This window comes from Anabas testudineus, chromosome 16 (genome assembly GCF_900324465.2).
Source record: "Anabas testudineus chromosome 16, fAnaTes1.2, whole genome shotgun sequence".
Lineage (NCBI taxonomy): Eukaryota > Metazoa > Chordata > Actinopteri > Anabantiformes > Anabantidae > Anabas > Anabas testudineus.
In genome coordinates this window covers 12051021-12076713 of record NC_046625.1, presented here as the reverse complement: position 1 = coordinate 12076713, position 25693 = coordinate 12051021, and the positions used below count along the sequence as shown (strand labels likewise).

At 35.5% G+C, this 25693-nt stretch overlaps 5 protein-coding genes and 1 pseudogene across 7 annotated transcripts; all 6 read right to left on the bottom strand.

Annotated features, from left to right (window-relative positions):
* Nucleotides 1–2048: 2048 nt before the first annotated feature.
* LOC113170081 (C-reactive protein-like) lies at nt 2049–5916 on the bottom strand. The gene is made up of 5 exons (XM_026371977.1): nt 5821–5916; nt 4047–4101; nt 3700–3802; nt 3316–3610; nt 2049–2601 (listed from the first exon to the last, which is right to left on the bottom strand). Exons 2-5 carry the CDS (start codon nt 4099–4101, stop codon nt 2383–2385), a joined length of 672 nt encoding a protein of 223 aa, XP_026227762.1. The 5' UTR covers nt 5821–5916; the 3' UTR covers nt 2049–2382.
* A 251-nt stretch (nt 5917–6167) lies between these two features.
* On the bottom strand, nt 6168–9326 carry LOC113170079 (C-reactive protein-like). 2 transcript variants are annotated; one of them, XM_026371973.1, is made up of 4 exons: nt 8398–8452; nt 7814–7916; nt 7422–7719; nt 6168–6804 (listed from the first exon to the last, which is right to left on the bottom strand). In XM_026371973.1, the coding sequence occupies exons 1-4, from the start codon at nt 8450–8452 to the stop codon at nt 6586–6588; spliced, it is 675 nt and encodes a 224-aa protein (XP_026227758.1). In that variant the 3' UTR covers nt 6168–6585. The 2 variants fall into 2 exon arrangements, with proteins under 2 accessions (XP_026227758.1, XP_026227759.1); XM_026371974.1 differs by lacking the exons at nt 7814–7916; nt 8398–8452 and adding an exon at nt 9225–9326.
* A 1144-nt stretch (nt 9327–10470) lies between these two features.
* On the bottom strand, nt 10471–12516 carry LOC113170076 (C-reactive protein-like). Of its 2 annotated transcripts, XM_026371970.2 has the most exons (5): nt 12467–12516; nt 12205–12259; nt 11817–11919; nt 11434–11731; nt 10471–11280 (listed from the first exon to the last, which is right to left on the bottom strand). In XM_026371970.2, exons 2-5 carry the CDS (start codon nt 12257–12259, stop codon nt 11062–11064), a joined length of 675 nt encoding a protein of 224 aa, XP_026227755.1. In that variant the 5' UTR covers nt 12467–12516; the 3' UTR covers nt 10471–11061. The 2 variants fall into 2 exon arrangements, with proteins under 2 accessions (XP_026227755.1, XP_026227756.1); XM_026371971.2 differs by lacking the exon at nt 12467–12516 and having other exon boundaries at nt 11911–11919; nt 12205–12255.
* A 1399-nt stretch (nt 12517–13915) lies between these two features.
* LOC113170075 lies at nt 13916–16638 on the bottom strand (annotated as a pseudogene).
* A 2894-nt stretch (nt 16639–19532) lies between these two features.
* LOC113170078 (C-reactive protein-like) lies at nt 19533–20844 on the bottom strand. Its single transcript, XM_026371972.1, has 4 exons — nt 20790–20844; nt 20376–20478; nt 19993–20290; nt 19533–19839 (listed from the first exon to the last, which is right to left on the bottom strand). The coding sequence occupies exons 1-4, from the start codon at nt 20842–20844 to the stop codon at nt 19621–19623; spliced, it is 675 nt and encodes a 224-aa protein (XP_026227757.1). The 3' UTR covers nt 19533–19620.
* Nucleotides 20845–22478: 1634 nt separating this feature from the next.
* On the bottom strand, nt 22479–24531 carry LOC113170080 (C-reactive protein-like). The gene is made up of 4 exons (XM_026371976.1): nt 24477–24531; nt 23918–24020; nt 23529–23823; nt 22479–22911 (listed from the first exon to the last, which is right to left on the bottom strand). The coding sequence occupies exons 1-4, from the start codon at nt 24529–24531 to the stop codon at nt 22693–22695; spliced, it is 672 nt and encodes a 223-aa protein (XP_026227761.1). The 3' UTR covers nt 22479–22692.
* Between the last annotated feature and the right edge of the window lie 1162 nt (nt 24532–25693).

The following is a 25693-nucleotide window of genomic DNA, read 5'->3' as shown; positions in this document are numbered from 1 at the left end:
ACATTTCTGTATCCTGTGAACTCCACAAATTCAGAGAAAACATGACAAATCCTGACTTACTGTGTCTTTTCCCAGGTCAGAAAGCCCAAAGCCAGCGTTTGCATAAGTCAGCACAGCACGGGGTACATGCACAATGACCCAGGACATCAAGGGGGGGGGGAAATGCATGTGAACCGACAGTGTTCCTCATTGTCCAGTGAATCAGACTTTTACATTACATTTAAACTCCCAATCTCCCCGTCTGTTGAGGTAAAGGTTGCCCTCCATTGCGTCAGTCCTGCTAGCTTACCACAAGGGTTTTCTTTTTCTGAGTTCCCACGCAGCACATAATGCTTAATTGATTCAGCAGGAATGTCAGAAGAAAGCTGTTTAGCATAAGTCAAGTTTCTGTTAAAGCTCCTATTATTCAGAGGCATTTATTGTCAGGAGCCTGAGATGAAAGCACAACAACCACACATGTTAAGTGAGTGATTTGTTGGTGTCTTTAGACCTGCAGACTTTGTATGTAGCTACAGCCGTGCTGCTCAGAGTATTGTTATAATCCTAATATAATTATGAGGTCTGAGCTTTTATGGTTCACGTTAAAGGTAAATTATGACACAAAATTTAGATTAAAATTACAAAATGTTTTTGACCCAATGACAATGACTTATAAACTTTACATGAGCATGCACTGAAAAGGCAGCAAAACATAACAAATACAATTATAAATGTCAGCATATGTTAGTAGTGGTAGTGTGTGTAGGGACAATGAAAGGGGTATTTTCTTAAGAAGTAAACAACATCCTTTTTCATTTTTATTAGTGTAAAGTAAAAATACGATATTTTATTTTAAACAGTTTGCATTAACTGTAGTTATTTTTGTATTACATGTAATAGTGAGCACCTCTGAGTAAGACAACTAAGCCACACATAAAACAGACTTAGGACCAAGAATGGAGTCATAAAAGTAAAACCAAAGATAAGGCATGAAGAAGGAGAAATGTACACTAGCCACTGAGCTTGAATTCAGTGAAGTCACATCAGGACTGATGTGGTTTATGGTTGGATTAATGTTTTTTGTCAGGGATTGTTGATGAATGTAAAAATGGTTATTGTGATAAATTAGTATAACTATAAGATTATTTTCATGTTGATTTATATCATATGCTTATTTGGACACTGCATAGTTTTTATGCTGCTATACTATTAATGATTGTATCAAACATCACTGAACTTGTTTTGTTTTGTTGTTTTAATACTCGCCATACCTATATTTGTTTATGTGTTAACGTATTTGTTAGGCTAGGAAGAACAGCTGTTACAGTTTAACAGTTAATGGGGACTGAAAAACATGTTTAGGTAGGTGGATATTAAATGAAAGTGAAACTGGATGTCAAAGAAGAATAACCATCTAGCCTACATACAGTTTTATAAAAATATGATTTTTCTCCAGGACTTACAGAGAAGAAATCAACAAGGCTTCTTGTCACTGCCCCATCAGGGCTCAGGAGGTATTTCAGACTTGCCCGATACTTCCCAATTGACAGGAGCAGTGCTGAACACTCTATCAGTACAACGTCTGCATTGTTAAATTATGTGTAGCCTGATAAAACTGCCTCTATGAGCAGTGGTGCTACAATGCATGTGTTAGAAAGCATATACTGTATAGTATATGAATGTGCATAAAATGCCACATAACTAGACACAGTATAAAAATGTACTTTACATGTACTTTACATGTATTTTACAAAACACAGTTTTGAAAGAAATTCTAGCTGGTGCTATCCAGGATTACAATCCTGGATGCAGTGAAAGTTAGTTTCCAAAAATATCAAATAGTTTCTGTGTCTAAAGAAGTTTGAACTATAGATTAACTGTAGAAAAATAATCTGCCTTGAGCTGAGGTCGTCAGGACAGGACTAGACTTGGCTTGCAGCTCTGTTGACACTGGGTACAGGATGCTACTGTACACGATAATGAGGTAGTTGGGGCTTGAAAGTAAAATTTTTTAATTACAATGAAAAATAACTTTTTAAAATGGAAGTAGTCTATTGGGAGATAACTGAGGTGAAGAACACAGGTGTAGTAGTCATATAGTCACAAGTTGCTGCTCTTCCAGGAGGAATTGTTGAAATCAAATGTTTTATTTGTAATTTCCACATTTTCAAACTTCCACTATTAAGATTAGCTAAATGTTGGATTACAGACGGTATCAATAACAACACAACTTGACTCTTGGGTAGGAATAAATTGCTGGAAGGTGAGAAATGAATACAGAAGGGGTACATTAAACTACATTTCATCATATTCAGTGTGTGATATGTTTTTTTGTTTTGTTTTGTTTTTTTTTTTGTTTATTTTCTTCAGCAGATTTAACTTTCACTGATAGTCTTAGTTAGCTTAGCGACAGGTCTTTTGTTTATCTTCTGTCAGCACTCTTCCTGTAATCTGAAAGTCCAGAGCCTCCCAGTTGAGCACATTTCCTGTTGTGAAGGTGAGATCAGACATATAGCGCTGGATCTCACAGGGGGACAGGGTGTAGTCCCACATGTGGACGTCAGACATCATGCCAACAAAACACTGGTTGGTGTCAAACGCTCCACCATGGGAATCCTGCTCCTGTGAATTGATAGAAATGTTAGATCACAGCTTTATGGTAATATGTCACATTTTTTATGACATGTATCCTTTATACAACAAATTGCAAAGTCAGTTTTGGAAAAGAATTAAATAAATGGTTTGACACTTGAGGAACTGCACTTCTACTCACTAAGACTTAGCCCCCAAACATGGTTCAACCAAGTGCACAAATGCAGACCACAATGCTCATCTGGCACTAATGTACCTGTATGCTCTCAGTGAACATACTCAATGTGCAGGCTAAGGTATCTGTGGACATATAGGCTGCTGAAGTCTTAAAGCATTTCCATGACTACAATAAGCGAATATGGTGTCTTTATAGGGATGTGCATTGCAGACTGCTTATAGCACAGACAGAAGACAAAAAGCTATTTCAGTTTTAGTTGTATTCTTAATTTAGAAATTGTTAATATGATGAAGAATCATAAATATAATAATCATGATATGTTCATCTATAACGTTGTTGAATCAGCAGTCATTTTGACCGGACGTTAACACAAACAGATGGGGTCAGAGATCCTTCCTTGTTTCATGATATAGTGCACATTCAGGCAATGCTCTCCCTCAAGCTAGAGCTTGTGTCACTTTAGGATTTGTTAAGTTACATGTTCATAAAGGTAACAGCACATAAAACAGATCATGCAAAAAAGCAAATGAGAATCATTTCAAAATATCAAACATTAAAAAGTGTACCTGTCCTAAAACAATTACAATGGTTCCCCTGATGTTGGATTCTGAGCTGATGAATTTCCTGCTTGAAGGGTTTCCATCAAACCACAGTTGCCCCAGTCCTGATGCAGAGTCCCATGTGGAACAAATAGAGTGCCACACATTCAGCTTGTACTCCTGTCCTACAAATTCAGCTAACTTATTCCTTGTATAGATTGCAGTAACACCAATTTCTTTTTTGGAAATCAGGAAGTCATTGTCAGTAGAGGGTGTGGCCAAAGAGAAAATGGAGCAGCCTCTACGCAGGTCTGTAAAGAACCTCTTGACATTACAAAGAAGTTGTCATGCAGGACACTTTTCATTGTGAGAGATACAGTACATTCTTCTATTCTTCATATTCAGCATTACCTGAGACAGACTGTCACAGCACTGAACTCCTGTCTTGATGTAGTTATCCTGACATGAGCTGTGTTCGTTGCTTCTGGGAAGGTGAACATTTTACCTGACAGATCTAAGCAAGAGATACATTCAATAATCAATTTGATCACCTGTTGTCTGTTCATGAACGTCTTCCATGTCTTTGTACATACAGTAAGGTAACTGTCTCTAACTGACTAATTAAATGTTGTCTGATGCATTGGCCATTTTTTAATAACGGCTTTTATTAAAATAATAAAGTCAGTACACTTGCATGCATCTTTATTGTGAGGTCTTCTTTTGGTAGTATATCTTAAAATAAAGTTATTTGTTTATACCTTGAGGAACAGCAGCACATGCTGTCAGCATCACCAATAGAAGGACCAACGTCATCTGATGCAAACACAGAACATTCACAATTGAAAATACATTAGGAGTTGTCCTGCTACAATATAGATAACAGAGTTAGAAATCTTTTATAACTACAATTACATTACACTCACCAACTGAACTACTTAGCCATTGTAACAGAACAAAAAAATTATGAGAAAGGCTAAAGATCTTCTGCAGTTTAACATGGGTACAATTTAACCATGCTAGTAGCAATGCCTATGAAAATTACAATGGTACTCCACCTTGATCAAGACTCACTTCTACAACTATAGGATACATTTCCATGAGTCATCAAGCAGTGATACAGGTAAAGGTACATGTATGAGACACGGTCATTTTAGTTAAATTTGAAGGCCAGTTTAATTTTATGCAATACTTAAGGGTCACTGATAATGATTAGAGAGATATGACAGTCACTCTAAAGATGTATAAACTCATAGTTTAATGTAAACTTATAAAAAAAACAAACAAAAAAAACAAACAAAAAAACACTGACATTACTTAGAAAAAGGTTTCTAGTTTCCATTCTGCATGTAAAACTTAATTGATTCATTAGAAATAAGAAGAGGGAGCTGTTAATGGTGAGTGTTATTTGCTCATCGCCAACCTTAGAGATGGGTGTAAAACTTAACAGCATGAACAAACATTACAAACAGTAGAGAGCATGTTTGATTTTCGCTTTCCCTGTACCTTGAACTTGTTTATTTATCTTGACTGCCTACTTATTGCCAAATAGTTGCAAACTCACCAGGCAACTGCTTTGATATATATTGTTGAAATTGTTTCTAAAATCCATTTTGAAATAAAGCTACAAAGGACCATGGACAAAGTAACAATCTAAACCTGACATTTCTTACACCCTATTAAATTAGGAAGAGAAACACCACAACTGATTGAGAAACCAGCAACATCTGGCAGCACAGAATGAATCACACTAACAATCGAATGTCCACATAGCTGTGTGTGATTTCTTAACACTTGGACATTTGAACTTATGCATGAACTGGTCATGAAATGGGATCTGATCTTCACCAAAATTTCACATATTGATAAATATGAAGAATATTAAGCTGAGTAAACACAGTCATGAGCTTTCATGTCTTTATTAAGCACAAACATACAGAGTGATGGTGTCATCAGCTGATCTGAGCCATGCTTCACAAAACAGAGGACTCAGAAGAACTATGATCAAGAATTATTGATCAGTATGTTGTTGAAAAGTGTTACAGAGTAATCTCAAAGAGTTAAGATTTTCATCAGTCAACAGTCAGGACACATTGTCTATAAATGGAGATGACTTATTACCTAACTTCAACAATGTCCCATTAATAAAAGGCTTCATTTTACAGCTCGCTCACATTTGAAATATATAGTTAAACTGTTACAAACTGATGGGACAAACGATTACGAACAAAAAGAGTTTACTAACTAAACACCCGGTCAAAAACGGGGACACGGGGAACCAAACAAGACAAGGAAAAACTAGACAAGCACGATAATAAATGGAGCAAAGTAAAAACACAAAACGCTGCAGTGACGCAGGCAAAAATACGAACTAATAAACCAACACACAAAAAAAATAAACTATAACTCACTAATAAGAAATACAAAGTTAGAAACAAAACTCACTGCCTAAGGCAGGAAGACGTCAACAAAAATACGAACCAAACAATACAAAGTAAGAACGAAAAGGCAGGTACAGAACACTACAAAACTTACAGACAGGAACAGAGACCAACAAACAGAGGTATAGTCCGGGGTGAAACAAGCAGCGAACAGAGTGATTCCTGACAGACAGACTAACGAAGGACTAAACTTGACTTGCAGCTCTGCTGACACTGGGTACAGGATGCATCTGTACCTGACAATGAGGTAGTTGAGGCTTGAAAGTTAACTCTTTTAATTACAATAAAAAATAACTTTTTAAAATGGAAGTAGTCTATTGGGAGTTACCTGGGGTGAGGAACACAGGTGTAGTAGTCATATAGTCACAAGCTGCTGCTCCTCCAGGAAAGGTTTTATTGTGCCCAATTGTTGCTATTAAAATAAAATGCTTTATTTGTAATTTCCACATTTTCAAACTTCCACTATTAAGATTAGCTAAATGTTGGATTACAGACGGTATCAATAACAACACAACTTGACTCTTGGGTAGGAATAAATCACTGGAAGGTAACTGAGAAATGAATACAGAAGGTGTAAATTAAACCGTAGTTACTATTGCTACATTTCCAGACATTGAAGAACATTCACATTGAGTGCGTAATATCTTTATTTATTTATTTTTATATTCTTCAGCAGATTTCCCTTTTACAAGCTTTGGTGCTAAGATTAGCTTTCATTATGTAAACAATTGCTGGATTTGATCACATGAACAGATTTATTTTTTTTTATTTTTTATTTTTTTCCAATGATCTGACAAAGATTTTTTTTCTTTTCAAAGCCTTTTTCAATGTTGTATGACACTGATAGTCTTACAAAAGTTTAGAGGCCGGCCTTTTGTTTATCTTCTGTCAGCACTCTTCCTGTAATCTGAAAGTCCAGAGCCTTCCAGTTGAGCACATTTCCTGGTGTGAAGGTGAGATCAGACATATAGTGCTGGATCTCACAGGGGGACAGGGTGTAGTCCCACATGTGGACGTCAGACATCATGCCAACAAAACACTGGTTGGTGTCAAACGCTCCACCATGGGAATCCTGCTCCTGTAAATTGATAGAAATGTTAGATCACAGCTTTATGGTAATATGCCACATTTATTATGGTATGTATGTTTTGGAAGACAATTAAATAAATGGTTTGACACCTGGGGAACTAAACTTCTACTCACTCCTGCTAAGACTTAGCCCCCAAACATGGTTCAACCAAGTGCACAAATGCATTTGATTTTGAAATTGTAAAGATGATGAAGAATCATATATATAATGATGTATATGGACATGTTCCGCTATGATTTTGTTGAATCAGCAGTTATTTTGACTAGACATTAACACAAATAGATGGGGTCAGAGATCCTTCCTTGTTTCTTGCTATAGTGCACGTTCAGGCAATGCTCTCACTCAAGCTAGAGCTTGTGTTGCGTTACGATTTGTCAAGTTACATGTTCATAAACTTCACAGCACGTGTAACAGATCATGTATAGCACAAAGTATTTGTGTCCTTGTGTAAACCATGTTTGGGGGCTTAGATTAGTAAAGCTAAAGCAGTTAACTTAGATAACTTTCTGCTGATTTTAGCTACATAGTTGGATTTAAACTCATCCCTCGTTTCACAAAAAAGCAAATGAGAATCATTTCAAAATATCAAATATTAAAAAGTGTACCTGTCCTAAAACAATCAGAATGGATCCCTTTATGTTGGTTCCTGAGCTGATGAGTTTCCTGCTTGAAGGGTTTCCATCAAACCACACCTGTCCCAGTCCTGATGCAGAGTCCCATGTGGTACAAATAGAGTGCCACACATTCAGCCCGTACTCCTGTCCTACAAATTCAGCTATCTTATTCCTTATATTGAGTTCAGTAACACCATTTTCCTTTTTGAAAATCAGGAAGTCATTGTCAAAAGAGGGTGTGGCCAAAGAGAAAATTGAGTAGTCTCTATTATGCAGGTCTGTAAAGAACCTGTAGACATTAAAAAGAAGTCGTCATGCAGGACGCTTTTGTTTTCATTGTGAGAGATACAGTACATTCTTCTATTCTGCATATTCAGCATTACCTGAGACAGACTGTCACAGCACTGAACTCCTGTCTTGATGTAGTTATCCTGACATGAGCTGTGTTGGTTACTTCTGGGAAGGTGAACATTTTACCTGACAGATCTAAGAAAAAAATACAATTCAATAATGAAATGATGCAATAGAAAAAATCGCTGACACAAAAATATATGATATAAAATGATGTTTTGACACTTGCTAAACTAAAGCAATATATGAAATAACTGGAAAAAACATGAAATGTGTAACTAATAATAAACGCCAAAAAACTTTTACCAACAAAACACAATCATTTTGTAACGTGCATCAAATGTTATTGGTTACCACATAACTCTCACTGTATTGAATTTTGTGTCTGCCGTAGTTTGATCACCTGTTGTCTGTTCATGAACATCTTCCATGTCTTTGTACATACAGTAAGGTAACTGTCTGTAACTGACTAATTAAATGTTGTCTAATGCATTAGCCTTTTGCTAACAACGGCTTTTATCAAAATAAAAAAGTCAATAGGCCTACACTTGCATGCATCTTTATTGTGAGGTCTTCTTTTGGTAATATATCTTAAAATAAAGTTATTTGTTTATACCTTGAGGAACAGCAGCACATGCTGTCAGCATCACCAATAGAAGGACCAACGCCATCTGATGCAAACACAGAAGATACACAATTAAAAATAGATCACGAGTTGTCCTGTGTTGTGGAAATTTTCTCTGCTGGTGAATAATGAAATAGAGACTTCTGCCGGCCGACAAGGTTTTATTTCTTTGCAAAGAAGGGTCGATCAACACACAAGCAGTCAGGATGAAGAAAGACCCTGAACAAAGGGAAGATCAGGGTTTTTATATTTGGGGAACACCCCCCAGGTAGGTTTTCACAGCCTTTTGTCTGTGTTACAGGTACCAGGTTGCAGCACCTGTAATCAGCTATACATATCCTGACATACAGGAAAGAATTAAGGAGACAGGGAGACGTGGCTTTCCTTCGCTGAGCTCTCCACCATTATCTTTATTTACACACACCTATTCATACAACTTTGTCACTTAATACTGTACACTTTATCCATTTTCAGTGTTATCACTGCTCATTATGGGTTTTTATACACTTTCCATGTTCACAAAACAAACACAATAGAATACTATGTGGGACAAATAGAGTGTCACACATCCACCCCATACTCATGTCCTAAAAAATCAGCTATCTTATTCCTTATAATAAATTCAGTGGCACCATTTTCCGTTTTGAAAATCAGGAAGTCATTGTCAAAAGAGGGTGTGGCCAAAGAGAAAATGGAGTAGTCTCTATGCAGGTCTGTAAAGAACCTGTAGACATAACAAAGAAATCGTCATGCAGGATGTTTTTGTTTTCATTGTGAGAGGTAAAGTACATTATACTATTCTGCACATTCAGCATTACCTGAGACAGACTGTCACAGCACTAAGCTCCTCTCTTGATGGAGTTATCCTGACATGAGCTGTGTTGGTTGCTTTTGGGAAGGTGAACATTTTACCTGACAGATCTAAGAAAAAACATACATTAAAAATCAAATGATGTAATAGAAAAAATAGCTGACATAACAAATATTATATAAAATTATGTTTTGACACTTGGTTAGCTGAAGCAATATATGAAATAATTGTAAGTGGAAATAATGAGTGGAAAAAACATGAAATGTGTTGTCTTCTTTGTGTAACTAATAATAAATGCCAAAATACTTTTACCAGCAAAAATTTGGGAACATGCATCAAATGTTATTGGTCACCACATAACTCTTACTGTGTTGAATTTTGTTCCTGTTTAGATGTCTCCCGTAGTTTGATCACCTGTTCATGAAATTCTTCCCTGTCTTTGTACATACAGTAAGGTAACTGCCTCTAACTGACTAAATAAATGTTGTCTTATGCATTTGCCTTTTTTCTAGTAATGGCTTTTATTAAAATAAAAAAATCTGTACACTTGCATGCATCTTTACTGTGAGGTCTTCTTTTGGTAGTATATCTTATTAATAAAGTTATTTGTTTATACCTTGAGGAGCGACATTACTTAGAAAAGGTTTCTAGTTTACATTCTGCATGTAAAACTTAATTACTTCATTAGAAATAAGAAAAGGGAGCTGTTTATGAGAGTTGTTATTTGTTCATCGCCAATCTTAGAGATGGGTGTGGTCCTCTTTATGGCCAGGGAGTTTAACTTTACAGCACGAACAATAAATCATTCACGTGAGAGCATGTTTGATTTTCGCTTTCCCTTTACCTTGAACTTGTTTACTTATCTTGATTGCCTACTTATTGCCAAATAGTTGCAAAGAAACTAATTTAATATACTGTATATTTGAGATTGTTTCTAAAATCTATTTTGAAATAAAAAATATGAATAACCATGGACAAAGTAAGTAACTTAGTCTAAACCTAACATTTCTTAGAATCCATTAAATTAGGAAGAGAAACACCACAACTGATTGAGAAACCAGCAACATCTGGCAGCACAGAATGAATCACACTAACAATCGAAAGTCCACATGGCTGTGTGTGTGTGATTTCTTAACACTTGGACATTTGAACTTATGCATGAACTGGTCATGAAATGGGATCTGATCTTCACCAAAGTCTCACATATTAATAAATATGAAGAATATTAAGCTGAGTAAGCACAGTCATGAGCTTTCATGTCTTTATTAAGCACAAACAGAGTGATGGTGGCATCAGCTGATCTGAGCCATGCGTCGCAAAACAGAGGTCTCTATCTATGAACAAGAATTATTGATCAGTATGTTGTTAAAAAGTTTCACAGTGTAATCTCAAAGAGTTTAGATTTTCATCAGTCAACAGTCAGGACAAACTGTCTATAAATGGAGATGACTTGTTACTGTGGCTACCCTCCACAGATATGGACACCCAGACAACATCAGTCAGTTTAGAGCAAAAGATGTTGTCAACTCCCCCTTTAACTGAAGATTACTGAAACCCAATCATACATAACTTCAACAATGTCCCTTTAAGAAAAGGCTTCATTTTACAGCTCGCACACATTAAGAATATATTTTTTGAAAGACAAACATTGTCTGTGTAACCAAATTAAGTATATAGTATAGTAACAAATGCATTAAAATTGACTTGAAAATATTAGGACATTTTTTATGACAATTATTTAACATAAATTGTGGACACTTTGAAAGTTTACTTATCACTGGACGTAAAAGCACAAAAACATTATTTCTGACTATCTATGACTCTGACATTGTTGTTTCAGAAGCTTAGTAACAGATCTTTTGTTTATCTTCTATCAGCACTCTCCCTGTAATCTGAAAGTTCAGCGCCTTCCAGTTGAGCACATTCCCCGGAGTAAAGTTTTTGATATCAACATAGCTCTGGATCTCACAGGGGGAAAGGATGTAGTTCCACATGTGGACGTCAGACATCATGCCAACGAAAGACTGGTTGATGTCAAATCCTCCACCATGGGAATCCTGCTCCTGTAGAGATTATAGTGGTTTTAAATAAAGTAAATTAATTATACATTATTTGTTCTCAAGTGTACACATCAAAAAGACAAATAAATAAAATGTTAGCATAAACTGTATTTGTTGAATTTCCATTGACTGTAGAGATTATCAATGCAACTTTACCTGTCCTAAAATGATGATAGGACGTCCTCTGATGTTTGATCCAGAGCTGATGTACTTTCTAATAGAAGGTTGTCCATCAAACCACAGCTGCACCAGTCCAGTGGAAGAGTCCCACGTGGTACAGATGGAGTGCCACATGTTGGGTTTGTAGTCCGGCCATCCATATTCTACAGTTTGATCCCTGATATTGAGCTCGAGCACCTTATTTTTGTCATCCCAGAAGATCAAAAAGGCGTTTGAATAGGAGGGTGTAGACAACGAGAAGAGGATATGGTCTCTTTTTAGATCTGTAAACGACCTGCAGGCGTTACAGAGACATTAGCATTCATGATAATTTTTACATTCAGGGATCCAGTTGAGTTCCTTATAAATTTTGCACATACCTGTGACAGACGGTTATGCTACTGAAATCCTGAATAGACGCAGTCAGACTCACATAATCTGTGTCGGTTTTTTGTGGGAAGGTGAACATTTTACCTGACAGATCTGAAAATACAGAGGGAGGAAATGGTTCTCTTATCTTTATATAGTGTAATCACCACAATAAATGTGTATTTACAGAAATGTATAAACGTTCTGAATGAACCATCACAGTAACCAATCTCACATTAAGTTAGTATAAATTAATAATATTAGTGAAATAAGAGTAGACTACTGTATGACAGATTTGTTAAATAGGTTTCAAATACCCAAATTGTCTGATGAACTTTATTTTGAAGTCTTCTTTTTCTGTTTCGTATGGTAAAGGAAGAATTTTTTTTTTTTTTTTACCTTGTTGAACAGCGGCACATGCTGTCAGCATCACCAGCACAAGAAAAGACTTCATCTAGTATAATGAGGCAAAACAGACATAAAAAACATTTAGACTGAATTCAATAAATGTATTACCTGCAGCTGTCCTTAGAATACAGGTTAATTTGCTGTTATATCCTTAACATTTGTGCAATGAAGGTGGCAAAGATTAAAAAACAAATTTATATATGGTACAATTTGAATTTACAAAATCTTACAGTTTTGAAATTGTTGGTCTTACCTTCAAATCCACGTGAAGGCTTTACACATGATGGGAAACAGGACTGAGATTTATACCCAGTGCTTCCTCATTTCAGTCTGCATGTTTCCTTCCCTTTATCCACTTCTACATTTTCTTTCCTCAGAATGTGAGGAATCAACAAGGCTTCTTGCACACTGACACAACGTTAAACAGTCTTCTCACATAGCAACAGATGTGATGCACAAAGTACAAATGAAGCTTTTAGCACAAGTTCAACAAAACACTGTCAGCTCTCTCATCTTGTCATCACTACAGCTCTATTTCTCCAGTCTTATCCTATTATCACAGGTACTTCTATCATTCAGTATTCGTCCTCGCCATATAATTCATACAGTATAGGTATATGTTGTTAATTTTAGTGTCATTACTGTCTGTGCCACACCACAGCTTCACCCCTCCACTACCAGTGTCACTGGCCCATCCCATACCCATGGATGTATTTCAGTTTTGCCCAATACTTCCTAATTGACAGGAACAGTGGTGAAGACTCTTTCCGTACAATGTCTGCATTGTTAAATTATGTGTAACCTGATAAAACTGCCTCTATAAGCAGTGGTGCTACAATGCATGTGTTAGAAAGCATATACTGTATACTACGTCCCAGAACACCTCTGCCTTCCACTCATCTTCTGAATATTAACAGTTTAATGTCAAATGATGTCTATTAATAATTGGAACATGTACGTAATATTTAAAAATGGGAATGAAATGTCACATAACTACATACAGTGTAAAAATGTCCAGAGATGCTGATTGGAATGAAGCTTGTATTTTGCAAAACATGGTTTCAAAGAATTTCTAGCTGATGCAATGCAGAATTATTTTGCAATCCTGGATGCAGCAAAAGTTAGTTCCCAAAAATATGAAATAGTTTCTGTGTCTAAAGAAGTGTGAACTGTAAGCTCGTAAAAAAAAAAAAAACCCCAAAAAACTCTGCTTTAAGCTGAGGTCAACAGGACAAGACTAGATGAGGTTTTCAGCTCTGCTGACACTGGGTACAGGATGCATCTGTACACGATAATGAGGTAGTTGAGGCTTGAAAGTTAACTCTTTAATTACAATAAAAAATAACTTTTTAAAATGGAAGTAGTCTATTGGGAGGCACCTGGGGTGAGGAACACAGGTGTAGTAGTCATATAGTCACAAGCTGCTGCTCCTCCAGGAAAGGTTTTATTGTGCCCAATTGTTGCTATTAAAATAACATGTTGTATTTGTAATTTCCACATTTTCAAACTTCCACTATTAAGATTAGCTAAATGTTGGATTACAGACGGTATCAATAACAACACAACTTGACTCTTGGGTAGGAATAAATCACTGGAAGGTAACTGAGAAATGAACACAGAAGGTGTAAATTAAACAGTAGGTTACTATTGCTACATTTCCAGGCATTGAAGAACATTCACATTGAGTGCGTAATATGTTTATTTATTTATTTTTATATTCTTCAGCAGATTTCCCTTTTACAAGCTTTGGTGCTAAGATTAGATTTCATCATTTTAACAATTGCTGGATTTGATCACATGAACAGATTTATTTTTTATTTTTTATTTTTTTCCAATGATCTGACAAAGATTTTTTTTCTTTTCAAAGCCTTTTTCAATTTTGTATGACACTGATAGTCTTACAAAAGTTTAGAGGCCGGCCTTTTGTTTATCTTCTGTCAGCACTCTTCCTGTAATCTGAAAGTCCAGAGCCTTCCAGTTGAGCACATTTCCTGGTGTGAAGGTGAGATCAGACATATAGTTCTGGATCTCACAGGGGGACAGGGTGTAGTCCCACATGTGGACGTCAGACATCATGCCAACAAAACACTGGGTGATGTCAAACCCTCCACCATAGGAATCCTGCTCCTGTAAATTGATAGAAATGTTAGATCACAGCTTTATGGTAATATGACACATTTTTATATGGTATGTATGTATGTTTTGGAAGACAATTAAATAAATGGTTTGACACCTGGGGAACTGCACTTCTACTCACTCCTGCTAAGACTTAGCCCCCAAACATGGTTCAACCAAGTGCACAAATGCATTTGATTTTGAAATTGTAAAGATGATGAAGAATCATATATATAATGATGTATATTCACATGTTCCGCTATGACTTTGTTGAATCAGCAGTTATTTTGATCCGACGTTAACACAAACAGATGGGGTCAGAGATCCTTCCTTGTTTCATGCTATAGTGCACTTTCAGGCAATGCTCTCACTTGAAGCTAGAGCTTGTGTTGCGTTAAGATTTGTCAAGTTACATGTTCATAACAATAACTTGTATAGTCTGTTTTTGATTTATTGTGTTGATTTATTGTTGATTGTACAGTGTCCTTGAGTGTTTTGAAAGGCAGTTTAAATAAAATGTATTATTATTATTATTATTATTATTATTATTATTATTATTATTATTATTATTATTATTATTATTATTATTATAAATGTAACAGCACTGTGTAACAGATCATGTATAGCACAAAGCATTTGTGTCCTTGTGTAAACCATGTTTGGGAGCTTAAATTGGTGAAACTAAAGCAGTTAATTTAGATAACTTTCTGCTGACTCTAACTACATAGTTGGATTTAAACTTATCTATATTTTTACAAAAAAGCAAATATCAAACATTAAGACGTGTACCTGTCCTAAAACAATTAGAATGGATCCTTTTATGTTGGATTCTGAGCTGATGAATTTCCTGCTTGAAGGCTTTCCATCTAACCACACCTGCCCCAGTCCTGATGCAGAGTCCCATGTGGAACAAATAGAGTGCCACACATTCAGCTCGGTACTCATCTCCTGCAAATTCAGCTATCTTATTCCTTATAATGACTTCAGTCACACCATTTAGCTTTTTGAAAATCAGGAAGTCGTTGTCAGTAGAGGGTGTGGCCAAAGAGAAAATGGAGTACTCTCTACGCAGGTCTGTAAAGAACCTGTAGACATTAAAAAGAAATCGTCATGCAGGATGTTTTTGTTTTCATTGTGAGAGATACAGTACATTTTTCTATTCTGCATATTCAGCATTACCTGAGACAGACTGTCACAGCACTGAAGCTCCTGTCTTGATGGATTTATCTTGACATGAGCTGTGTTAGTTGCTTCTGGGAAGGTGAACATTTTACCTGACAGATCTAAGAAAAAACATACATTAAAAAATCAAATGATGCAATAGAAAAAATAGCTGAAACAAAAATATATTATATAAAACGATGTTTTGACACTTGGTCAGCTAAGCTAAAGCAATAAATTAAATAATAACTGGAAAAAACATGAAATGTGTTGTATTCTTTATTAGCTAATATCAATGGCCAAAATACTTTTTCTGGCAATAATTTTGTAAAATGCATGAAATGTTATTGGTTACTACATAACTGTTTGACTGTATTGAATTTTGTGTCTGCCGTAGTTCACCTGTTGTCTGTTCATGAACTTCTTCCACATCTTTGCACATTCAGTAAAGTAACTGTGTCAAATTAACTAATTAAATGTTGTCTTATGCATTAGCCTATTTTAAATAATGACTTTTATTAAAATATAAATGTCAGTGCACTTGCATGCATCTTTACTGTGAGGTCTTCTTTTGGAAGTATATCTTAAAATAAAGTTATTTGTTTATACCTTGAGGAACAGCAGCACATGCTGTCAGCATCACCAATAGAAGGACCAACGCCATCTAATGCAAACACAGAACATTCACAATTGAAAATACATTATGAGTTGTTCTGCTACAATATAGATAAGAGTTAGAAATCAAAGTATTGGTACTTAATTCAGTCAAGATAAAATGTTCTATGTTGTAATGTGTATAACCCCATAAACTTACCTTGAATCCTGTGTCACATTTTTGCACCCAGCATTTTTGCATCTTCCTCATTGCAGTCATTGACTTTGTGTTCCCTCCCTGTTAATACATTTATGAAATTAGATTCCAACAAAGTACAAATAAAAAAATAGATCTTTCACAACTAGGATTACATTGCACTCACCGACTGAACGAAACTACTCAGCAATTTTAACAAAGGAAGACTTCTTAACAGATTTATATTAATATTAGAACTAAATAAATATGAGAGGCTAAAAATCTTTAATTTAAAATGGATACAATTTATCCACGCTAGTAGCAATGCCAAAAAGAATAACAATGGATGCTTTTGTAGGAAGGGGGGAACACAGGTGGAGCCTCATTGCTTCATTAGAAATAAGAAACGGGAGGTGTTTATCGTAAGTATTATTTGCTCATCACCAGCCTTAGACATGGGTGTAGTCCTCATTATGAGCAGGATGTTTTACTTTTCAGCATGAACAATCAAACACCCAAGTAAGAGCATGTTTGATTTGGAATAACAGACATTTCTTTTTCTTCTGCTGTACCTTGAACTTGTTTACTTATCCTACCAAATAGTGGCAAATTCACCAAGCAACTGCTTTAAGATGTATTTGAGATTGTTTCTAAAAATATATTTTGAAATAAAAATATGGATAACCATTGACAAAGTAAGTAATTTAGTCTGATATTTCTTACACCCTATTAAATTATAAAGAAAAACACTACAACTGATTGAGAAACCAGCAACATCTGGCTGCACAGAATGAATCACATTAACAATCGAAACTCTCTTGACATTTCTTTAACTTGTGCATGAACTGGTCATGAATGAGATCTGATCTTCACTAAATTTTCACATATTGTCAAATACAAGAATATTAAGCTGAGTAAACACAGTCATGAGCTTTCATGTCTTTATTGAGCACAAACATACAGAGTGATGGTGTCATCAGCTGATTTAAGCCATGCGTCGCAAAACTGAGGACTCAGAAGAACTATGATCATTTTACATTTTACATTCAGGGATACAGTTGAGTTCCATATGAATTTTGCACATACCTGTGACAGACGGTTATGCTACTGAAATCCTGAATAGTCAGACTCACATAAGCTGTGTTGTTTTTTTGTGGGAAGGTGAACATTTCACCTGACATATCTGAAAATACAGAGGGAGGAAATGATTCTCTCTATATATTGTAAGCACCACAATAAATGTGTATTTACACAAATGTATAAATGTTCTGAATGAATAAACCACCACAGTAACCAAAGTCACATTAAGTTAGTTAAAAATTAATAATATCAAACTAAAGTGAAATAAGAGTAGACTACTGTATGACAGATTTGTTGAATAGGTTTAAAATACCCAAATTGTCTGATGAACTTTACTGTGAAGTCTCCTTTATCTGTTTTGTTGGGTAGAGTAAGAATTTTTGTTTTTTTTCCTTGAGGAACAGCAGCACATGCTGTCAGCATCACCAATAGAAGAACCAACGCCATCTGATGCAAACACAGAACATTCACAATTGAAAATACATTAGGAGTTGTCCTGCTACAATATAGATATCAGAGTTAGAAATCAAACTATCGGTACTGAATACAGTCAAGTTAAAATGTTCTATGTTGTAATGTGTATAACCCCATAAACTTACCTTGAATCCTGTGTCACATTGTTGCGCCGAGCATTTTAAATACTTTTGCAGTTTCCTCATTGCAGTCATTGACTTTGTATTCCCTCCCTGTTTATACATATATTTACACGACATTAGATTCCAACAAAGTGTAAATGAACAATGAGGCCTTTTACAACTAGTATTATATTGCACTCACAGACTGAACTACTTAGCCATTGTAACAAAGGAAAATCAAACAGTTAACACATTTAAATTAATATTAGAACTTAAGAAACATGAGAAAGGCTAAAGATCTTCTGCAATTTAAAATGGGTACAATTTTACCATGCTAGTTATTAAGCATCTTAAAATTACAATAAGTCATCCACCTTGATCTAGACTCACATCTCTACATTCATACTCATCACGCAGTGATACAAGAAAAAGCATGAGACATCGTCATTTTAGTTAAATTAGAAGACCGGTTGATTATTGTGCAATAACTAATGGCCACTGATAATGATTGGAGAGATATGACAGTCACTCTAAAGAGGCATAAACTCAAAGTTTAATGTAAACTCATAAAAACATCGCTACCTGCGACATTACTTAGAAAACATTTTAATTTTACATTCTGCAAACTTAATTACTTCATTAGAAGTAAGAAAAGGGAGATGTTTATTGGCAGTTGTTATATGCTCATTGCCAACCTTAGAGATGGGTGTAGCCTTTGTTATGACCAGGATGTTTAACTTTATAGCACGAAAAATCCACCATCCACGTGAGAGCATGTTTGATTTTCGCTTTCTCTTTACCTTGAACTTGTTTACTTATCCTACCAAATAGTTAAACATTCACCAAGCAACTGTTTTAATATATTTTTGAGATTGTTTTTAAAAATCTATTTCGAAATAAAAATATGAATAACCATGGACAAAGTAAGTAATTTAGTCTGGACCTAATATTTCTTACAATCTATTAAATTAGGAAGAGAAAAAATCCAGCTGATTAAGAAACCAGCAACATCTGGCAGCACAGAATGAATCACATTAACAATCGAAACTCCACTTGGCTGTGTGTGATTTTTTAACACTTGGACATTTTAACTTATGCATGAACTGATCATGAAATGGGATCTGATCTTAACCAAAGTCTCACATATTAACAAATGAAAGAATATTAAGCTTAGTAAACACAGTCATGAGCTTTAAGTCTTTATTGAGCACAAACACACAGAGTGATGGTGTCATCAGCTGATCTGAGCCATGAGTCGCAAAACAGAGGACTCAGAAGAACTATGATCAAGAATTATTGATCAGTATGTTGTTGAAAAATGTCACAGAGTAATCTCAAAGAGTTAAGATTTTCATCAGTCAACAGTCAGGACACATAGTTTATAAATGGAGATGACTTGTTACATAACTTCAACAATGTCCCTTTAATAAAAGGCTTCATTTTACAGCTCCCACACTTTACGAATATATTTGTCGAAAGACAAACAGCGTCTGTGTGACAAAATAAGTATTTAATGTACTGTAATAACTGCATTAAAATTGACTTGAAAATATTAGGAATATTATTTTAATGACAATTATTTAACATAAATCCTGGACACTTTGAAAGTTTACCCATCACTGGATGTAAAAGCACAAAAACATTATTTCTGACGTTCTATGACTCTGACATTGTTGTTTCAGAAGCTTAGTAACAGGTCTTTAGTTTATCTTCTATCAGCACTCTCCCTGTAATCTGAAAGTTCAGCGCCTTCCAGTTGAGCACATTCCCCGGAGTAAAGTTTTGGATATCAACATAGCTCTGGATCTCGCAGGGGGAAAGGATGTAATTCCACATGTGGACGTCAGACATCATGCCAACGAAACACTGGTTGATGTCAAATCCTCCACCATGGGAATCCTGCTCCTGTAGAGATTATGGTGGTTTTAAATAAAGTAAATTAATTATACATTATTTGTTCTCAAGTGTACACATTAAAAAGATAAATTAATAAAATGTTAGCATCAACTGTATTTGTTAAACTTCCATTGACTGTAGAGATTATCAATGCAACTTTACCTGTCCTAAAATAATGATAGGACGTCCTCTGATGTTTGATCCAGAGCTGATGTACTTTCTAATAGAAGGTTGTCCATCAAACCACAGCTGCACCAGTCCAGTGGAAGAGTCCCACGTGGTACAGATGGAGTGCCACATGTTGGGTTTGTAGTCCGGCCATCCATATTCTACAGTTTGATCCCTGATATGGGGCTCGAGCTCCTTATTTTTGTCGTCCCAGAAGATCAGAAAGTCGTTTGAATTGGAGGGTGTAGACAACGAGAAGAGGATATGGTCTCTTTTTAAATCTGTAAACGACCTGCAGGAGTTACAGAGACATTAGCATTCATGATAATTTTTACATTCAGGGATACAGTTGAGTTCCTTATAAATTTTTTACATACCTGTGACAGACGGTTATGCTACTGAAATCCTGAATAGACGCAGTCAGACTCACATAATCTGTGTTGGTTTTTTGTGGGAAGGTGAACATTTTACCTGACAGATCTGAAAATAGAGAGGGAGGAAATGATTCTCTCTATATATTGTAACCACCACAATAAATGTGTATTTACACAAATGTATAAATGTTCTGAATGAATAAACCATCACAGTTACAAATCTCACATTAAGTTAGTCTAAATTAATAATATCAAATTAAAATGAAATAAAAGGTTTACTTTGAAGACTAAACTACTGTCTGACAGATTTGTTAAATAGGTTTAAAATACCCAAATTGTCTCATGTGCTATTTTACTGTGAAGTCTCTTTTTTCTGTTTTGTATGGTAAAGGAAGAATTTTTGTTTTGTTTTTTTACCTTGTGGAACGGCGGAACATGCTGTCAGCATCACCAGCAGAAGAAAAGACTTCATCTAGTATAAAAAGGCAAAAAGAGACATGAAAAACATTTAGACTGAATTCAATAAATGCATTGCCTGCAGCTGCCCTTAGAATACAAGTTAATTTACTGTTATATCCTTCACAGTTGTACAATGAAGGTGGCAAAGATTAAAAAACAAGTTTAAATATGGTACAATTTGTTTAAATTTACAAAATCTTACAGCTTTGAAATTGTTGTTCTTACCTTTAAATCCACGTGAAGGCTTTACTCATGATGGGAAACAGGACTGAGTTTTGTATCCAGTGTTTCCTCTTTTCTGTCTGCATGTTTCCTTCCCTTTATTCTACATTTTCTTTCCTCAGAATGTGAGGAATCAACAAGGCTTCTTGCACATTGACACAACGTTAAACAGTCTCTCACATAGCAACAGATGTGATGCACAAAGTACAAATGAAGCTTTTAGCACAAGTTCAACAAAACACTGTCAGCTCTCTCATCTTGTCATCACTACAGCTCTATTTCTCCAGTCTTATCCTACTATCACAGGTACTTCTATCATTCAGTTAATTTAATTTATACACTATAAGTATATGTTGTTAATTTTCATTACTGTCTGTGCCACACCATAGCTTCATCCCTCCACCACCAGTGTCGCTGCCCCATCAGGGCTCTGGAGGTATTTCAGACTTGCCCGATACTTCCTAATTGACAGGAGCAGTGCTGAAGACTCTATAAGTACAATGTCTGCATTGTAAAATTATGTGTTGCCTAATAAAACTGCATCTATGAGCAGTGGTGCTACAATGCATGTGTTAGAAAGCATATACTGTATACTACGTCCCAGAACAACTCTGCCTTCCACTCATCTTCTGAATATTAACAGTTTAATGTAACATGATATCTATTAATAATTAGAATATATACATAACATTTTTAAATGTGAATGAAATGTCACATAACTAGATACAGTATAAAACTGTCCAGAGATGCTGATTGGAATGAAGCTTGTATTTTGCAAACCATAGTTTTCAAAGAAATTCTAGTTGATGCTATGCAGAATTACTTTTACAATGCTGGATGCAGTAAAAGTTAGTTCCCAAAAATATCAAAAAGTTTCTGTGTCTAAAGAAGTTTCAACTATAAAGTCGTAAAAATTTTTAAAAAACTCTGCTTTAACCTAAGGTCATCAGGACAAGACTAGACGAGGTTTGTAGCTCTGCTGACACTGGGTACAGGATGCATCTGTACACGATAATGAGGTAGTTGAGGCTTGAAAGTTAACTCTTTAATTACAATAACAAATAACTTTTTAAAATGGAAGAAATTGGGAGTTACCTGGGGTGAGGAGCACAGGTGTAGTAGTCATATAGTTACAAGCTGCTGCTCCTCCAGGAAAGGTTTTATTGTGCCCAATTGTTGCTATTAAAATAAAATCTTTTATTTGTAATTTCCACATTTTCAAACATCCACTATTAAGATTAGCTAAATGTTGGATTACAGACGGTATCAATAACATCACAACTTGACTCTTGGGTAGGAATAAATCACTGGAAGGTAACTGAGAAATGAATACAGAAGGTGTAAATTAAACAGTAGTTACTATTGCTACATTTCCAGACATTGAAGAACATTCACATTGAGTGCGTAATATGTTTATTTATTTATTTTTTTAATATTCTTCAGCAGATTTCCCTTTTACAAGCTTTGGTGATTAGACAAGTCATGAATCATTTTAGGAAAATTTGATTTCATCATTTTAACAATTGCTGGATTTGATCACATGAATATGTTTTTATTTTTATTTTTTTTTGCAATGATCTTTTTTTTTCGTTTCAAAGCCTTTTTCATTTTTGTATGACACTGATAGTCTTACAAAAGTTTAGAGGCCGGCCTTTTGTTTATCTTCTGTCAGCACTCTTCCTTTAATCTGAAAGTCCAGAGCCTTCCAGTTGAGCACATTTCCTGGTGTGAAGCTGAGATCAGACATATAGTTCTGGATCTCACAGGGGGACAGGGTGTAGTCCCACATGTGGACGTCAGACATCATGCCAACAAAACACTGGTTGGTATCAAATGCTCCACCATGGGAATCCTGCTCCTGTAAATTGATAGAAATGTTAGATCTCAGCTTTATGGTAATATGACACATTTTTTTTAGTATGTATGTTTTGGAAGACAATTAAATAAATGGTTTGACACTTGGGGAACTGCACTTCAACTCACTCCTGCTAAGACTTAGCCCCCAAACATGGTTCAACCAAGTGCACAAATGCATTTGATTTTGAAATTGTAAAAATGATGAAGAATCATATATATAATGATGTATATTCACATGTTCCGCTATAACGTTGTTGAATCAGCAGTTCTTTTGATCCAACGTTAACACAAACAGATGGGGTCAGAGATCCTTCCTTGTTTCATGATATAGTGCACATTCAGGCAATACTCTCACTCAAGCTTGAGCTTGTGTTGCGTTAAGATTTGTCAAGTTACATGTTCATAAACTTCACAGCACGTGTAACAGATCATGTATAGCACAAAGCATTTGTGTCCATGTGTAAACCATGTTTGGAGGATTAGATTAGTAAAGCTAAAGTAGTTAACTTAGATAACTTTTTGCTGACTCTAAATACATAGTTGGATTTAAACTTATCTATATTTTTACAAAAAAGCAAATTAGAATCCTTTCAAAATATCAAACATTAAAAAGTGTACCTGTCCTAAAACAATCAGAATGGATCCCTTTATGTTGGTTCCTGAGCTGATGAGTTTCCTGCTTGAAGGGTTTCCATCAAACCACACCTGTCCCAGTCCTGATGCAGAGTCCCATGTGGTACAAATAGAGTGCCACACATTCAGCCCGTACTCCTGTCCTACAAATTCAGCTAACTTATTCCTGATAATAAATTCAGTCACACCATTTTCCAATTTGAAAATCAGTAAGTCGTTGGCAGAAGAGGGTGTGGCCAAAGAGAAAATGGAGTAGCCTCTACGCAGGTCTGTAAGGAACCTGTAGACATTACAAAGAAATCATCATGCAGGATGTTTTTGTTTTCATTGTGAGAGATACAGTACATTCTTCTATTCTGCATATTCAGCATTACCTGAGACAGACTGTCACAGCACTCAACTCCTGTCTTGATGTAGTTATCCTGACATGAGCTGTGTTGGTTGCTTCTGGGAAGGTGAACATTTTACCTGACAGATCTAAGAAAAAACATACATTAAAAATCAAATGATGTAATAGAAAATATAGCTGAAACAAAAATATATTATATAAAACGATGTTTGGACACTTGCTAAACTGAAGCAATGTATGAAATAACTGGTTGTATTTTTTGTGTAGCTAATAATAAACGCCAAAATACTTTTACCAACAATACACAATGATATTGTAACGTGCATCAAATGTTATTGGTTACCACATAACTCTCACTGTATTGAATTATTTTCCTGTTTGGATGTCTGCCGTAGTTTGATCACCTGTCTTTGCACATACAGTAAGGTAACTGTGTCAAATTAACTAATTAAATGTTGTCTGATGCATTAGCCTATTTTAAATAATGGCTTTTATTAAAATAAAAAAGTCAGTACACTTGCATGCATCTTTATTGTGAGGTCTTCTTTTGGAAGTATATCTTAAATAAAGTTATTTGTTTATACCTTGAGGAACAGCAGCACATGCTGTCAGCATGACCAATAGAAGGACCAACGCCATCTGATGCAAACACAGAACATTCACAATTGAAAATACATTAGGAGTTGTCCTGCTACAATATAGATATCAGAGTTAGAAATCAAACCATTGGTACTGAATACAGTCAAGTTAAAATGTTCTATGTTGTAATGTGTATAACCCCATTAACTTACCTTGAATCCTGTGACATTTTTGCACCCGAGCATTTTAAATACTTTTGCAGTTTCCTCATTGCAGTCATTGACTTTGTATTCCCTCCCTGTTTATACATATATTTACACGACATTAGATTCCAATGAAGTGTAAATGAACAATGAGGCCTTTTACAACTAGTATTATATTGCATTTACCTACTGAACTCAACTACACAGCCATTTTGACAAAGGAAAATCAAACAGTTAACACATTTATATTAATATTACAATTAAAGAAGTATGAGAAAGGCTAAAGATTCTACAATTTAACATGGGTACAATTTATCCATGTTAGTAATTATCCCTATATACAAGACAGTGGTGAGACCAGCTCTGCTCTATGGGTTAGAGACAGTAGCAGTGAGAAAGAGACAAGAGGCTGAAATGGAGGTAGCAGAGATGAAGATGTTGAGGTTCTCCTTAGGAGTGACCAGGTTAGACAGAATAAGGAACGAGTACATCAGAGGGACGGCTCACGTTGCATGTGTTAGCAACAAAGTCAGAGAGGCCAGATTGAGATGGTTTGGACATGTGCAGAGAAGGGATAGTGAATATATTGGTAGAAGGATGTTGGAGATGGAGCTGCCAGGCAGGAGGACAAGAGGACGACCAAGGAGGAGATATATGGATGTTATAACAGAGGACATGAGGTTGGCTGGTGTGAAGGTAGAAGATGCCCATGATAGAGTGAGGTGGAAAAGGATGATTCGCTGCTGATGGGAAAAGCCAAAAGAGAAGAAGAAGTAGTAATCTCTATAAAAATACAATGGTTCCTCCACCTTGATCTAGACTCACATCTCTACAACTATAGGATACATTTCCATGAGTCATTATGCAGTGATACAAGTAAATGTATGATACATGTGCATTTACGTTACATTAGAAGACCAGTTGATTTTTGTGCAATAACTAATGGCCACTGATAATGATTGGAGAGATGTGACCGTCACTCTAAAGAGGCATAAACTCAAAGTTTAATGCAAACTCAT

Coding starts and splice junctions, on each gene's coding strand:
- LOC113170081 (XM_026371977.1), bottom strand. CDS start 4,101: ATGACGTTGGTCCTTCTATTGGTGATGCTGACAGCATGTGCTGCTGTT. Junction 3,611..3,699: donor GCTGTGACAGTCTGTCTCAG/GTAATGCTGAAT, acceptor TAATGTCAAGAG/GTTCTTTACAGACCTGCGTA. Junction 2,602..3,315: donor TTGTAATTGTTTTAGGACAG/GTACACTTTTTA, acceptor ATCAATTCACAG/GAGCAGGATTCCCATGGTGG.
- LOC113170079 (XM_026371973.1), bottom strand. CDS start 8,452: ATGGCGTTGGTCCTTCTATTGGTGATGCTGACAGCATGTGCTGCTGTT. Junction 7,917..8,397: donor ATGTGCTGCTGTTCCTCAAG/GTATAAACAAAT, acceptor TTTTTTTCTTAG/ATCTGTCAGGTAAAATGTTC. Junction 6,805..7,421: donor TTCTGATTGTTTTAGGACAG/GTACACTTTTTA, acceptor ATCAATTTACAG/GAGCAGGATTCCCATGGTGG.
- LOC113170076 (XM_026371970.2), bottom strand. CDS start 12,259: ATGAAGTCTTTTCTTGTGCTGGTGATGCTGACAGCATGTGCCGCTGTT. Junction 11,920..12,204: donor ATGTGCCGCTGTTCAACAAG/GTAAAAAAAAAA, acceptor CTGTATTTTCAG/ATCTGTCAGGTAAAATGTTC. Junction 11,281..11,433: donor CTATCATCATTTTAGGACAG/GTAAAGTTGCAT, acceptor TAATCTCTACAG/GAGCAGGATTCCCATGGTGG.
- LOC113170078 (XM_026371972.1), bottom strand. CDS start 20,844: ATGAAGTCTTTTCTTCTGCTGGTGATGCTGACAGCATGTTCCGCCGTT. Junction 20,291..20,375: donor AGCATAACCGTCTGTCACAG/GTATGTAAAAAA, acceptor TAACTCCTGCAG/GTCGTTTACAGATTTAAAAA. Junction 19,840..19,992: donor CTATCATTATTTTAGGACAG/GTAAAGTTGCAT, acceptor TAATCTCTACAG/GAGCAGGATTCCCATGGTGG.
- LOC113170080 (XM_026371976.1), bottom strand. CDS start 24,531: ATGGCGTTGGTCCTTCTATTGGTCATGCTGACAGCATGTGCTGCTGTT. Junction 24,021..24,476: donor ATGTGCTGCTGTTCCTCAAG/GTATAAACAAAT, acceptor GTTTTTTCTTAG/ATCTGTCAGGTAAAATGTTC. Junction 23,824..23,917: donor GCTGTGACAGTCTGTCTCAG/GTAATGCTGAAT, acceptor TAATGTCTACAG/GTTCCTTACAGACCTGCGTA.